This window comes from Myotis lucifugus, unplaced genomic scaffold (genome assembly GCF_000147115.1).
Source record: "Myotis lucifugus unplaced genomic scaffold, Myoluc2.0 scaffold_255, whole genome shotgun sequence".
In the NCBI taxonomy this organism is placed as follows: Eukaryota; Metazoa; Chordata; class Mammalia; order Chiroptera; family Vespertilionidae; genus Myotis; species Myotis lucifugus.
Window position 1 is genome coordinate 183436 of NW_005871303.1, and position 15492 is coordinate 198927.

Sequence of the window (15492 nt, forward strand, 5' to 3'; positions counted from 1 at the left end):
AGGCTTGTTTTGAGACACAGGAGCCGAGAGAAACCTGGCGCAGCTTCTCTCCTCCTCCTGGGTGCCGGTGAGGGCTCGCAGGAGGCTTCTGGAAGTTTCTGTCGGGATGCATGGGAGTTCCTGGTGGTCAGGAGCGAGGCAGTGTATGCACGCGGGGACTGCTGGCACGTTAGCACACGTCTGACGACCCCTGGTATTTAGCGTGATCTGCTCTGAAACCACTAGCGAAGGGTCCTGTCTCTGCCGTGTGACCGAAGCCACCAGGAAAGGATCCCACTCAGAGCCCACCACCAGGATCCCCAGGGCCCCCCAGAATTGTCGAGGACCCCGAAGAGCTTTGGATCATGAGGGCTGTATCTGCCTACATGTACCATGTTAGAAAGTAAACGGGGGATTTTTTAAGTGTCTTTATTTTAAAGCAACACTCTACTATAAACAGTTATTTATAGCAAAGTAACTATTTTCTAAGACCAAACACCTGTAAGGACAGTGTGACATTATCTTACGTTTTTGCCAGCCTCGTCATGCCTGCGCGTCATGATGTGTGACGTCACCTTGCGGTGGCTGACTGGCAGGATGGAGGCACATTGTCTTGCATGCGTTGGTAACACTGTCATTTTAAATACGACCTTCTCCCTTTCTGGTGTTTGGATCACGGGGTTGTGTCGCTGTGGGAACTTGGTCCCGTGCTCAGCGTGGGGTTGGTTGCCTCTGATCACAGCGCCCTGGCCAGGAGCTGGCAGGACCCCCAACGCAGGGCCCGCGGACATGGAGTCCGAAGGGGTGGGGACGGCAAAGGGCCTGGACAGGGATTTTCCGCTCAATCCCGACTCCCTTACCCTGTGTAACCCTATATGAGGTGTGACACCCACACTCCCTCCCGCCCACCCTCTCGGCATTTGTAGGCCGTCTCTCGCTCTCTCTCTCTCTCTCTCTCTCTCTCTCTTTTTCTCTCTCTATCTCATATTGTTCCAAAACCGTTAACACCTGTTCAGAAGCCAGTTATTCCGCTTTGTGCAGAATGACAATTATTTGAATGGTAGCGGTGTTAATGGATAATTATTCACATTCATACCAGGACATTCACAGTTTAATCATTTCTCTGAAGGCTTCCTTAAGTTCGAGCTCAAAGTCTTCGGCATAATTCTTTTGTTAAATAAGTTTCGGGCGCTCTAATTACGGGGAAGGTGAGCAGGAAGGCGCCAGGTGCGGCTTGCGGAGGTGGCACCTCCCCTCACCTGAGAGCCTCACCAGGCGACGGTGGCAGCGCCCGCACGGCAGGGGCTCATTTCCCTGGGCTAATGGGGCTAATGGTCCAGTCCTTCTGCGAGATGAGTCTTCGAGATGAGCCCCAAGACTCCGCTCCGTGAGCCCAGACCAGACAGAGCCTCCGGGCGCTCCTCATCCTGAGATCGGAGCCCCTCGTGGCCTGGCCCGGCCTGGAGATCCCCGGGGCCCCCCAGAATTGTCGAGGACCCCGAAGAGCATTGGATCATGACGGCTGTATCTGCCTACATGTACCATGTTAGAAAGTAAACGGGGGATTTTTTAAGTGACTTCATTTTAAAGCAACACTCTACTATAAATAGTTATTTATAGCAAAGTAACTATTTTCTAAGACCAAACACATGTAAGGACAGTGTGACATTATCTTACGTTTTTGCCAGCCTCGTGGATGCCTGCGCTTGATCTGCGTGGCCCCTACGGGGCGAAGCGCTTTCACAGGCCCGCGCATGGGACCCTCCTGCCTGTCCCCCATTTGCCCAGGAGACTGGGTGGGCGGGACAGGTGGCGGGGAGACTGCCCAGTTGTGAACTTCATGGCCAGTGCTGAGGGGTGATGCGCAGAGGGGAACCTGCCTGAGGCCCCACCTTCCCGAGGGATGCATGCTTTTTTTTTTTTTCTCATGGCTGCCCATTTGTTCCAGCACCGTTTGTTGAAAGATCATCCTTTTCCACTAAATTGCCTTTGCTCCTGGATTTGTGTGGGTCTGTTTCTGTTCTGTTCCATTGAGCTAAGTATCTGTTCTTTCACCAGTACACACGGTCTTGATCTCTGTCGCTTTATAGAGAGATTCCCTTTTCACACATTGGAGAGCCTGGCATTCCTGGGACAAAATCCACTTAATTTTGGTGTCTTGTTCATATATATATGTTGGGTTTGATTTGCCAGTACTTTGTTGAGAATTTTTACATCTGTGCCCATGGGAGATATTAATCTGTACCTGGTTTCTGTCTTTTTCTGGTTTTGATATTGGAGTCATTGTAGCCTCTTAAAATGCCTTGGGACGTGCATCCTCTTCTGTTTTCAGGAAAAGATAATGCTAAATGGATGTTTCTTCTTTAAATGTTTGATAAAACTTTACTGGTGAAGTTATCTGGCCCTAGTGATTTCAGATTTGAAACTATGAATTTGAGTCCTTGGTAGTTACAGAACTATTCCAGTTATCTGTTTCATGTTGGATGAGTTTTGGTAGTTTGTAGTGTTTGACACATTGGTCTATTTCATTTATGTTGTTGAATATTATGCATACTTATTTGTAGGAATCCTTTATTATCCATTTAATGTCTGTGAGGTCAGTAGTGACATATTTGTTCTTTATCAGTCTTGCTAGAGATTTATCAATGTTATTGATCTTTTCAAAGAACCCCATGTTGGCTTCACGTATTTCACTCTTACTGTTCTTCTAGTTTCAATTTCATTGATTCCTGACATTACCTTTATTTACTTCCTTCTTCTCGATCTGGTTTTATTTTGCTCTTTTTTTCTGGTTCTTAAGTTGGAAGCTAAAATTATTCATGTCTTTTCTCAAATATGCATTTAATGCTATACCTTTCCCTCTAACATGGCTCTGGTTGTGTCTCATACATTGTGAAATGCTGGGTTCTCAGTTTTCATCCAGCTCCGTGTATGGTTTGATCCCCCTAAGGCTTCCTCTGTGACCCGTGGATTACTTAGCAGTGGCTGATCTACTATCCAAATGTTGAGAGATTTTATCTTTTTTATTAATGTCCCGTCTAATTTCATTATCATGAGAGAATATAACTTGTATGGTTTCAGTTACTTTAAATTCGTTGAAGTTTGTTTTATCGCCCAGAATATGGTATGTCATGGTCAGCATTCCGTGCACATTAGAAAAGAACATAGATTCTGTTGTTCCTGGGAGGAGGGCTCGATAAATGCCGGTTAGAACCAGGTGGTTGGCAGTGCTTTTTTACTTCTACATCCTTGATTTCCTGTCAACTATTTCTGTCAGTTACCGAGAGAGAAGTATTGAAGTCTCCGAGTATAATTATGGATTTGTCTAATTCTTCTTCCAGGTTTTGTCCATTTTTACTTTATGTATTTGAAATTCTGTTGTTAGGTACACAAAAATTTGCGGTTGATATGTCATCTTTGTGGGCGGCTTCTTTCATCACTATGTATTATTCCTTTTTAAAAATACATATTTTTTTATTGATTTCAGAGAGGGAGAGAGAGATAGCAACATCAATGATGAGAATCATTGATCAGCTGCCTCCTGTGTGCCCTCTAGTGGGGATTGAGCCCACAACCCCGGCATGTGCCCTTGATCAGAATCAAACCCAGGACCCTTCAGTCTGCAGGCCAACACTCTATCCACTGAGCCAAACTGGCTAGGGCTATGTATTATTCCTTTTTACCCTGGAAATTTTCTTTGCTCTTAACTCTACTTTGTCTGATATTAACTTTTTAAGATTATTGTTTACATGGTATATTTTTATCCATTCTTTTACTTTTAACCCACCTATGTCTATTATTTGAAAGTTTTTTTAGAATGCACATACTTGGGTTCTTTTTTAATTCACTTATGTTTTCATTGGTGTAATTAGACCATTTACATTTAATGTAATTATATGTTTGAATTTAGGTATAAACATAATAACATTTATTTCATTTTATTATTTATCTTATTTATTACACTTTATTTTTATTATTAGGTAACATTTCATTTGTTTTCTGTCTTTTTCCTGGTTTTCATTTCTCTATCCCCTTTCTATCCTTCCTGTGGGCTATTTTAACACATTTTTAGTATTTTATTTTAATTTACCTGTTAGTTTTTTACTATAGTTATCTCTTTTTGAGGTTTTTCTAGTGGTTGCTCTAGGTATTACATACTGATTTTTACAGTCTAATTGGAATCAATATTTTACCACCTTATAGTAGAATGTAGAAACCTTTCCACCATAAAGATCCTTGAACCGCCCCCCCCCCTTGCTGTTATAGTGGCATATATTTTACATCTATACACACTGAAAAACTAAAAATCTTATCTGATAATGTCATGCTTTTGCTTTCAGTCATCATACATATTTCAAAGATTGCAATAGGAGATTCCATTTCATTTGTTCTGCCTTTATTTCTAACTAGAGGCCTGTGCACGAATTCCTGCACAGGTGGGGTCCCTTGGCCTGTCAAGCGATCGGGGCCATCTCGCCCAGTCCTGATTGGGGCTGGCCGGCCTTGGGGAGGGACCACAGGAGGTTGGCCAGCCACTGGAGGTTGGCTGTGGGAGCGCACTGACCACCAGGGGGCAGCTCCTGCATTGAGCATCTGCCCTCTGGTGGTCAGTGCGTGTCATAGCGACCAGTCGACTGGTCGTAAAGGTCACTTAGGCTTTTATATATATAGATGTTCCAAGCTTCCCTCCAGTATCATTTCCCTTCTCACTTTAGCAATTCCTTTAGCGCAGGTTTGCTTAGAAATACATTATCTTTGTTTTTATCTAAAAATGTCATTATTCTAACTTCATTCTTGAAGGATTTTTTTCAACTGGACATAGAATTCTGAGTTGCTAGATTTTCCTCCTAGCACTTTGAAGTTCTTTTTCACTTCCTCTGACTTCCATGGCTTCTAACGAGAATTCTGCTGTCGTTCAAATCATTGTTCCCCTAAAAAGAGTGCAGCGTTTTTCTCTGGTTGTTTCAGGTATTTTTCTTTGTGTTTAGATTACAGCAGCTTGATCTGGATATATCTAGGATAGGATTTCTTTGGGTGAGCCCTGTTTGCAGTTTGCTAGGCTTCTTACATCTGTAGTTGTATACCTCTAGCCAACTTTGGAAATTTTTTGCTATTTTTTTTCTACATCCCACTCATTTTCCTCTTCTTTGGAACTCTAATAATTTAAATGTTAGACCTTTTGGCTTTGGCCCACAAGTCCTCAGGCTCATTTGGAGGGTTTTTGTTTGTTTTTAACATTTGCTTCTGTGTATTTTAGATGGGATCATTCCTGTTGACTTGTCTTCAGTTTCATTGACTCTCTCCTCTGGTGTTTCCATTCTGCTATTAAGCCCATGCAATGCAGTTTTAACATTGTAGTTGTATTTTTCAGTGCTAAAATTTCCAATTTATTCTTCTTTATAACTATGTTTCTTTGAAATGTGTCTTTTATTTGTTTATTTATATTAGGGGTCTCTTCCCTTCTCGCAGCATTTCTCTTCCAGATCCTTTAAAGTGGTCAGATGATGTATATCAAGTCATCATGCTGTACACTTTAATAGCCTGCAGTTTCATTTGTCAGTTGTGCCTCAAAAACCTGGGGCAAACGTCAGGTGATTCCAGCTTCTGTGTCATCCCAGTCTTGGTATTTGTTGGTTCTCTTTTCCCAGGTGAGTAGAGTTTCCTGGCTGGCACCTCTGGCCTCTCCTGCCCAGCCTCTCCTGCCTGGCCTCTCATGTGTGGTGTCCACAGGCCTCTCTTATCAGAGCCAGGCTAGGCTGGGTCAGCCCAAATGTGTAAGTGCAGGCTGCCCAACGTCCACTCCCACACGTGGCACGAAAAGAGCTCACATGAACGGTGGTGTCCACGATACAGGACAAGGTCTCTCCATGGCCGGCGTTGGGAAACTGCGTCACCACCTCCTGGCTGATGATGCACAATCCACACAGAGAGCGAACTCAGGAAACAACGTTTGCAGGGCTGGGTGGTCACAGAGGGTGTGTTGTAAGTAGGCGCCCAAACCATATGAAAATGGCCATGTCGTCTGGGTCAGGGTGCTCTTGACCCCACAGCGCAAACATGAAGCGGGACCCCAGAACAGGCCACAGAAAGGATGAGGAAGAGAGGATGAAGGAAGGAACTTCACTCGACACAGCCCAGAGTTCCCGGCCTGCTCTCTGCGGGGCCCTGTGGGAGAGAAAAGAATCCTATTTCACGGCACCCCTTTGGCCACCGAAGGATTTATATGGTCTCCTCGAGCTCAGGAAAATACCTGTGTGTGAGTTTTTACGAGCAGCTTTTACTCCATTATGGAAGGATATTGAACAGCCGAACGTGTTGGCCCGCCCTCCAGAGCGGGCTCAGCTGCAGCATCTGCTTCGGCACAGGTTGGCGTTCACGGCACCGACGCGGAGAGCCGCCTAAACTAATCCATGCATTTGCTCCCTGCAGGGGGAATTGAGTTTCGAGATACATTTCTAAAAAGATGTGCTTGATTGCTGAGCGTTGCCTTCTTTGAGCTTTTCTCCCTAACACATTGCCCCGGATGTACAGGGTGAGAAATGGTCTGCCATTGACAGTGAAGCTGGAAATGTTGGAAACTCTGTGCTCTGATGTGGCTGCGTCATTGTCTTATGATGCGACGCTTTCACCCTGGGAAGGAGGACGCTCTGTGAGGTGGCGGGGATGCGTCGGGGCTGGCGCTCTGAGGACGCTGGAGAGGAGCCCGGCTCCCGGACTGCTCCGTGCTGCCGTGGCTTCTTATTTCTTTTTAATCCTCACCCGAGGAGGTTATGTTTAGAGCGAGGAAGGGAGCAAGAGAGAGAGGGAAAAAAACCCAACATTGATTGGTTACCTTGACCAGGGATCGAACCCACAACCGAGGTCTGTGCCCTGACTGTGAATCGGACCCGCAGCCTTTTGGTGCCGGGATGGTGCTCTAGCACCGACCCACCCGGCCGGGGCTGTGCTGCAGCGGACCTGGCATGCACACCTCTCCTCCCGTTTCAGCAGGTTCTGGAAGTTCCGGGCTGTTCTGGGAAACCCGGGTGCACCCTCTCCCCGAGTCAGAATCCAAAAACAGAAGCCGGCCACCCTGTGCTCGGAGGCAGGGGCCACGGCCCTCCGCCCTGACCGGAGCTGCCCTGCTGCTCCCACGCAGCTGCCCCAAAACCTCTCCTCCTCAGCCCATGGCCGGGCTGCCTTGGCCTCGTCCTCCATGTTTTTCAAATCAGGGCGACAACAGCAGCCACAGGCACAGGGATGAGCAGTTGGTTTCAAACCTCCTTCTGAAGAAGTCCCAGTAAACAGGCTGTTGCCTAAGGAAACCCGCCCAGCCGCCGGCCCTCCACACGGCCTGTGCTAATGAACCCCAAGCTGTTAATGTGGTTTCTTCAGTTAAATTGATTCATGAATTTTGAAGAGAACATTATCTAATGAATTTTCTTTGAATAGAAAGCAATTAAAAGGACAAATCAGTCTGATTAACCCCAAAGTCACCCTCCTGCCACAAATGGTGTACAGTTTGAAATTATATCATAAGAAACTGGAGCACACTTGCTATCTTTTGCCCTCGCCTAATCCGTGTAAATTAATGAACAACAAAGTTAATTTCTTTGATGACCCTTTTCTCGTATCACCTGGATTATGCTGATGTTTAATTTGCTTAATGTTATAATAAAGACCAAACAGATTTTTTTCCCGGTGACGTGATTACCCTTCCCTTCATTTAAGAAGTGATTTTTATTATTTAACGCACATGTAAGGGTGTGTTTTCTTTTAGAACCAAATTGCACTTTGCCAGCTTGGCACAGAGTGTAATTAGTGCCATCACGGGCACGGTTGGGACACCACTCCTCCCAGCGAATCCTCCCCTTGGTTGGTGCCATGGGGACCTCCTGCCACACAGGGCTCAGTGCCCCACTGCAGGGACGCAGCTCCCCCTGTGTCCAGCCCTCCGAGCCGTGTCCAGCCCTCCCAGCCGTGTCCAGTCCTCCGAGCCGTGTCCGGCCCTCCCAGCCATGCCCAGCCCTCTGAGCCGTGTCCAGCCCTCCCAGCTGTGCCCGGCCCTCCAAGCCGTGTCCGGCCCTCCCAGCCATGCCCAGCCCTCTGAGCCGTGTCCAGCCCTCCCAGCTGTGCCCAGTCCTCCCGAGCCGTGTCCGGCCCTCCCAGCCATGCCCAGCCCTCTGAGCCGTGTCCAGCCCTCCCAGCTGTGCCCGGCCCTCCGAGCCGGCGTCCCCTGCAGAAAGACAATAGGCATCATCCAGACTGGCCTCCTTCTCAGCCCCGGGCTTCCTCCTGCAAACCCTGCACCAGAGACGCTCTAACACAGGGGTTCTCAACCTTGGCTGCACATTAGAGTCACCTGGGAATCTTTTTAAAATCCTGATTTTCCGGAGGAATGAGGCCCAGAAATCAGGATTTTAAAAAGATTCCCAGGTGATTCTAATGTGCAGCCAAGGTTGAAAACAACTGCTCTAACACCAGGGGTCGGGGGAGAGCGCTCTCGTGTTCACCTGTTCGTCCTCAGCACGTGGGGAGCGCTGCAGTTAAAGCCAGAATGACGTCCTTTTATCTGCAGCCCTGCTCACTACAGATGCCTATAGCAAGGTCACTGCCGACCAGGGTCTGCGGTTTGGCCTTGAGTCGGCTCGCTGCCGAATGCGGGCGCCAGTATGACCGCCCGGCTGGGCCGGGGCTTCTCTTTCCTCCTGGGTCTTGGCTGAAGTGGGAAGTGAACCGGCAGCGAGAAGGATTTCTCGAGGTCGGTGGGCAGGCGGGGCCTTCTGTGCGTAGGAGCTGGACCACGTGCTGATTTATAGAGGCCCGTGGACCGAGAGAGCATCAGGCAGGAACGGGGAAGGCGGAAGAGGCCGCCAGTCTGGGGTGCGTGGCCTGGGGCCCCTGGAAGGAGCCGGCCGCTCTGTGCCCGCCTCACGCACGTTCCCTGTGCAGGAGCCCGTGGAGCCCGTGGAGGCCGTGTTTCAGTGGAGTGAAGCGCCTCTGTGTCGATGCCTTTCTGCTTTGGCACTGGCAGCTGTTTGTATCAGAGCTGTGGGAGCCGGTTGTCCAGATAACGTCATTCTGCATTCCCTTCTAGACTCATTCACCGGACAGGTGTTATGGAAGCTGCTGAAGGCCGTGAAATTCGGAGAAGTGGTTTCTTACCAGCAATTAGCGGCGCTGGCCGGCAACCCCAAGGCCGCGCGGGCGGTGGGCGGAGCAATGAGAAGCAATCCTGTAAGTCCGGGTGACCGCGGAGACAGGTTTGGCGGGTGGGCCTGGGCACCACTCCAGTGCCGTGGCATTTGATGTGAGCATGTTTCCCAGGCAGCCTGTGCGGGGGGGGGGGGGGGGACAGGAAGCACTTGTGATGGGGACCTCGGAAGAGATGTGGGTTGGGACCCCCTGTTTGGGGGGAGGTGGTGAAGGAGCATCCCAGCCGCCTCTGAAAGCCCCTTCCTTTGTGTGTTAGAACCACGGGAGCCCACGGGGACGGGGCCTGGCGAAGGGGCGAGCAGACATCCCTTCATTCATTCAACAGCAGGGCGTCCTGGGTGCCAGTGTAGCCACCTCTCCCGGGTGCCGATTCCAGCAGGAGGCAAAGCAGAGTGAAAGGCCCCTCCAGTTTCTCACATTCTAGAAGGTTCATGGGCCGGGTCCAGCTCCCCAGGGCATCTCTGTTACGAGGTGCAGCCCTCCTGGGCCTGACCACCAGGGATGGCTAACCTCTGACCTGGGCTCCTGGCTGGATCTGGGCATGGCTGCCCCGAATTCCCTCATGGCCTGTCCCTCCGGTGTGTCTGACGGCGGGTTTGGCCGAGGGCAAGGCTCACAGACACATGAAGCCGTCTGCTCCAGAGGATGGGGCCGCGGTGCCGGTGGCTGTGCCTGCCGTGCCCAGAAGGACAGAGGGCACCTCTGGTTCCCATCAGGTCACACACGGGCCAGAGGCTGTCCAGTCACAGGAAGGAAGTCAGCACAGTGAGGGGAGAGGCCGTGACGTGGGCCTGGGTGTGGGCAAGATGGGCTCCCCGCCTGCCTGATGGCTCAGCCCTCCGGAGACCCCGCTCGACCATGTGAGGCCCCTGGAATGTGCCCTCCCTCCTCGCCTCTGCAGGACCGCATGACACGCTGTCCCATCGGCAGCGGCTTCTCCCTGCCGCCACGGGGACGTCTCTGATACGACAGAAGAATGCCATCCGATCGGGCAGAGCGAATAGCATCCCTGAGTCTCGGGATGGGAAATTACTGAATCAGACCCACTTTCTGAAAAACTGTGTGGCTTTGCTGTCTATTTTCAAAACTATTTTCCTCCCTGCTCACGGGGGACAGGCGGGCGTCTGCACGCCACAGCCGGCTGCACCTCCGCTGGCTCGTGGCCGCCCTGGGGCAGAGCCGGCGTCTGGGAGGTGGCAATTACATAGCCTCTCGCACAAAACGGCCTTGTTGCTCTTTGAGAAGCATCTCCTGGCGGTTCGCAGGGGGTGGCACTGTCTTAACGTACATCCACTCTGCAAGAGGTCTTCTGCAGCAACGTGACATGGGTGACGCACCGCGTCCCCTCCCGTGTTTACCATGTTTCCCGTGTCTCCGTGTCCGGAGCTCTCGGTGACAAGGGCGCTGTGTGCACCGCTGTCTGTCATTGCTGGTGCCGGCCTATCGTAGGGTACATCCCGCCACGCAGAGGGCCGCATGTTTGTGGAGCCTACGGCATGATTCCGAGTTAAGTTTGGGAATATGGTTGTTGTGTTTGCCAATAAAGCTTCAATGCATCTTCCCTTTGGGAGGTCCCCATCCTCTGCTGGGTTGTGAGTGGTTCGATGTTGCTCTAGGTCAGTGGTTCTCAACCTTCTGGCCCTTTAAATACAGTTCCTCATGTTGTGACCCAACCATAAAATTATTTTCGTTGCTACTTCATAACTGTAATGTTGCTACTGTTATGAATCGTCATGTAAATATCTGATATGCAGGATGGTCTTAGGCGACCCCTGTGCAAGGGTCGTTTGACCGCCAAAGGGGTCTCGACCCACAGGTTGAGAACCGCTGCTCTAGATAAAAAGGCCCCCGGACCCTGTGGTGTCGCGGCGAGAGGAACATCGGAAGCTAAAGGGGTTTTTGCGCCACTTCCTGCGTCCCTGCAGACAGGGCCCTCTGCAGGATGCTCCCTTCCCCGTCCCCACCCTGTTCCGGCCAGGTTCCTGCTGCCCGGGCCCCATGGTGAGCTGCTCTCTCCCGTCTCCCTCCCTGATGCTGGGTGGGTGCCCCAGGTGCGCACAGGCACGTGGCGCCCACACCCGGCTGTGGAAACAGCTCTCTAACCGACGGATACAAATGAGGAGCCCTCACCTGCCTCTGCGGCGGGGACGCCGTGGCGCTCCAGCGATCGCGCTCGTGGCAATATCCAGGAACATTTATTGTCGTGCAACCAGCGCGACGCCTGCTCCTGCTATTAATCTCCATGACTGTCTCTCTGCAAGTATGGCCTCAGCCACTGAAATTTATAAAGTAGGATCCACTGGGCCTAAGACTCCGATGTCCACCAAGTCCTCATGTTGACCTCCCACCACGTGCCCAAGTCGAGCCAGTGGAGACTCCGGACCTGGCAGGAGCCAGCGGTGGCCACGAGCCTCCCATTGGGCACCTCACCCACCTGACGACGAGGCTGCCTGGGCGCCAGCAGCTGCAGGACCTGAGCGGGGCCGCCAGCTGGGGCGCAGGCGTGTCCGTGTCCATGGCTGGTGGCCCTTCAGCGTGACGGGAGCTGGACAGTCCTCACAGGGTTTCTGTAAAGTGATGAAAACCTCCTTAGAATGGGCCGGGGGATCCAAGAGGTGACTCAGACCCACAGGAGAAAGAGGTGCTGGCCAGGACTGGACATGCCTGGTGTGGGCGTCCCGCGTGACTGTCCCTCCCGTGGTGCTGACGGCGGGCTCTGCCGCGCCCTCACAGACAGCGTGTTGTGGAGACTGGCTCCCTGGACACGCCTGCGTTCAGGCTGAAGGAGCAGCTGAGCGCTCCAGGGGGAGGTGGCCACGGGCCGGGGTGTGGGAGGCCCGTGGCGCGTGCAGCCTCCGGGGGCTGGCAGGAGCGCGGACACATTGGGTTCACTGCCCTTCCTTGCCAAGGGAAGGCCTGCTTTTTGCTGGGTGGGAGTTTCGTCCTGTCCTAGACACTTGGGGTTTCTCCAGAGTCTTCCTGGAGGCACTCGCTAGCCTGGGGAAGCCGGCGTGGCAGCCTCCGGAAGGCTCTCCCCGCCCCAGTGCGGAGGCGGGCCCGTTTCCTGGTAGATTGGACTGAAGAGGCCTGCCCCCCTCCCCCTCAAAGCACCAGCGCTCACCCACAGACGGAATTTGCTTAATGCAGTTCAAAGGCAATCGATACGGTGCACGGAGAGTCTCCCACCTTCTTCTAAACAAAACGCCTTCCAAGGAGTTAGTTTATTCACAGATTGCCACGAGCGTTAATGACCCCGAGCCGTGCTCTGCCAGTCACCCAGACGCTGCTGATAAAGATTTAGCATCATGTTCTAAGTGTCAGGGCTGTCAGTGGGGCTGAACCATTTGACCAGAAGAAAAAAACGCACAGGGAGCTATTGATTACAGCTTCTCGGTGTCACTTGTTCACCAGGATTTAGGTATTGATGAGGCCGCGAGTGAAAACAAGCCCTTCCCCTGTGGGCTGCTGCCCGCAGAACAAAGGCGAAGCTGGAGAAAATATCAGCCGGCCCCGAATCAGAGGGATTCCCTATTGATTGAAAGGCCCCCTCGTGTTGTTTTTGTTGGAGACAAATCTCTGGGTTTGGAAGTTTTATAGCGTTTGAGAGAGCGCCCGTGTACGTGATGGATTCGCGCGTTGGATGAATTAGATTTCACAGCGTGAAGGTTCCAGGGCAGCTGCCATGTTAGGAGCTGCTTGGTTATTGATAAAAATTACGTCTTACGCAGCACAGTCGTCGAAGGAGGAGGCATGGAGGGTCCGGCTCCTCTGCAGCGTCCTTAGGGCCCCAGTACGTCTTAGCAGGTTTCGTTATTCTAATGGCGTGAGACCTGCCACCAGCATTCATGGGAGCGGGAGCAGCGTCCCCATGGCCAGGGCCGCCACGGCGCGTGTTTGGCTGCTCACCTGTTCCTGTCACTGCAGCCTGGCCATCGCTTCATTATAACTGACTGTCCTCCCATCGGCTGTCCTGTTATCTGGGTGTCAGGCAGAAGGAGCGCCCGGGCTCCTGTTACTCACTCTGATAAGCGCATGGCTGGCAGGGGGGCGGGGGAAGCGAGCAAGGGCCGCATGGGAGATCCCTCAGGTGAGAGACTTGAACCGGAGCCTGACTGTTGGCAAAACCAAACTGAATGAGACGCCCCCCTCTTTCCCAGCGAGAAACTTGAGCTGCATGTGATGTCCCCACACCCTCCCGGCAGTTGTCCAGGTGGCCGGGGCCCTGGATGAGAACCCGCAGTCAGAGTGACTGCTCCGGTCTTAGCCGTCTGCTCCCTCCAGGAAGGCGGGAATGTGGGCCGTGTGCAGGACTGGGCCGAGCTGCTGCTTCTCACGCTGTGAAACTGCACCGAACAGGAAATCCCAGGCCGAGGCTGCGTGCGTTACCATGGCAACCCGAACTTCTCGTGGGAATGGGGACTCCTACTCTGTGCCGGGAATGGCCGGTCCCCCCGGCCCGGTGAGGGGTGTGAGGGTCGGACTCCACCCTGCTGGACGGGATCCTTCTTTGCCCCTAAACAGCCACGTGAATGAGCTCGGGCCAGGGACTGAATTCGACCGGAGAGTGACAGCCGGCCTGGCGTGTTGGAGCTCAGGATGTCACATGAGCCACTGGGGGCACAGAGCACACTCTCCCGTGGCCTATGAGACCACGTCCAGGATGGGGACCAGGCCCATGCGGCCCGCCCAGGGCCAGGGGCAGCTCGGGGCCCACAGAGCCCACACTCGGGCAGTGGGTTTGTGCGGCGAGCTGAGGTGAACCGGTGCCCAGTGGTGCCCGGGCTCCGTGCTCCGTGAAGGGTCTCCAAGGATGCCGAGGCAGGAGTGGCCTCCCCAGGGAGCAGAGGTGCCCAATTCCGTGAGAGGAGATCCAGTGGGGGCTCACCCGCTTCCTCTAGACACTCAGCTGCCAGCGGCTGGCCTTCGTGTCTGTTTCGCCAACTTCGGAGGTGGAGTGTGGAGGTCGGGGTACAGACCTTCTCTCTGCTGAGCTGCAGCCGAGGGGAGTGGGCGGTGGTCAGGACCTGGAGCCCGAGAACCCTCACCTCCAGGGCCTGGCAGGGCCCACCCTGTGTGCTCACGGAGGAGCACATGGCGATCAGAGTGCGAGGCTCCCCGTGTCAGGGAGCCATGCTGTCCTGCTCGGGGGTGGCCTCCGCACAGGGCACAGGGCAGGGTGGGGCATCCAGAGCATCGGGGTCTGACCGTGTCACTGGGCGGCCTGCTCCCCGTCAGCAGCCCCAGTGGCTGCCACAGTGAATGCAGAGGGGCCGGGCGAGGCTGAAGGGCAGCGAGGAGCTGAGGGTGGGCTGGAGGGGCCCAGGGCTTGAAGGCACCTCCCGGATGTGAGCTCCGTGTTACTTCTCAGAAAGGTTTGGGAACTTCATGCACCACCCCATGACTTGGAATGCAATTTTAAATTTTGTAAATGCACTTTAGGAATCTCTTCCCAAATGAAATTAAGTCTCCCCTCCCAAATCCCGGTGCACAGGGATTGGCTGGAGGATGCTGCACGCTCACCTCGGGGATGGCATCCCACCCCCTCCCCCGCCCCGTGGAGACCCCAGAGACCAGGGAGTGGTGCTGAGACCGAGGTCGCACATGGATGGGCCCCAGTGGCAGCCCCAGGTCACTGCCCAGGGGCCCAGCACCTCCCTGGCCTGCAGCCCAGACTGACGGGGCCACCTCTGTCTTCCAGGTCCCCATCCTCGTCCCGTGCCACCGAGTGGTCTGCAGCAGCGGCGCCCTGGGCAACTACTCCGGAGGGGGGCGGGCCGTGAAGGAGTGGCTTCTGGACCATGAAGGCAGCCTGGCGGGGACCCCGGCCCGTGCAGGGGGCTCCCGTCTGGCCCGAACCTGGTGCGGGGCCCTGAGGGGCAGCAGCAGCTCAGAGCCCACCGGCCGAGACTGAGCACCTGTGGCAGGAGTGAGTGTGTCAGGGACACGTCGACGTAACAGCCTGTCGGAGGGGTCTGTGCGGACGCCCCGCCACATTAAAAAGCTGCCGTGTCCTGGGGACGTGTGTCCACCTCCCTTTGTCATTTTTACCTTTTACCGCAGAGCGAGTCCCCTTCTCTCGCTGTGTTGTCCAGTCCTAGTGTGTCAGGCAGGGATGGGAGGGGGGACTGGGAACGGGAGGGCCACCGCCCATGGAGGGAAGCATCGGTGTCCATGGGAACAGCTGGGCGCCGCCCAGAGCCAGCTGCAGCCCCTGGGACCACAGCCACCAGGCCATGGCCCATGCAGCCTGTCCAGGCTGCAGCCTACCCGTCCCCTCAAGAGACTGACCACCTGCGTGGACCCACCTTCCTTCCTGGT

At 53.5% G+C, this 15492-nt stretch overlaps 1 protein-coding gene across 1 annotated transcript in view; it reads left to right on the forward strand.

Annotated features, from left to right (window-relative positions):
- Window positions 1-15192, forward strand: part of MGMT (O-6-methylguanine-DNA methyltransferase) — a 121154-nt gene extending 105962 nt beyond the window's left edge. Inside the window, exons 3-4 of the mRNA XM_023762650.1 lie at window positions 9056-9195; window positions 14873-15192. Coding sequence (XP_023618418.1) covers window positions 9056-9195; window positions 14873-15085 — 353 coding nt within the window. The 3' untranslated portion in view covers window positions 15086-15192. The remainder of the gene's footprint in view (window positions 1-9055; window positions 9196-14872) is intronic.
- Window positions 15193-15492: the final 300 nt, after the last annotated feature.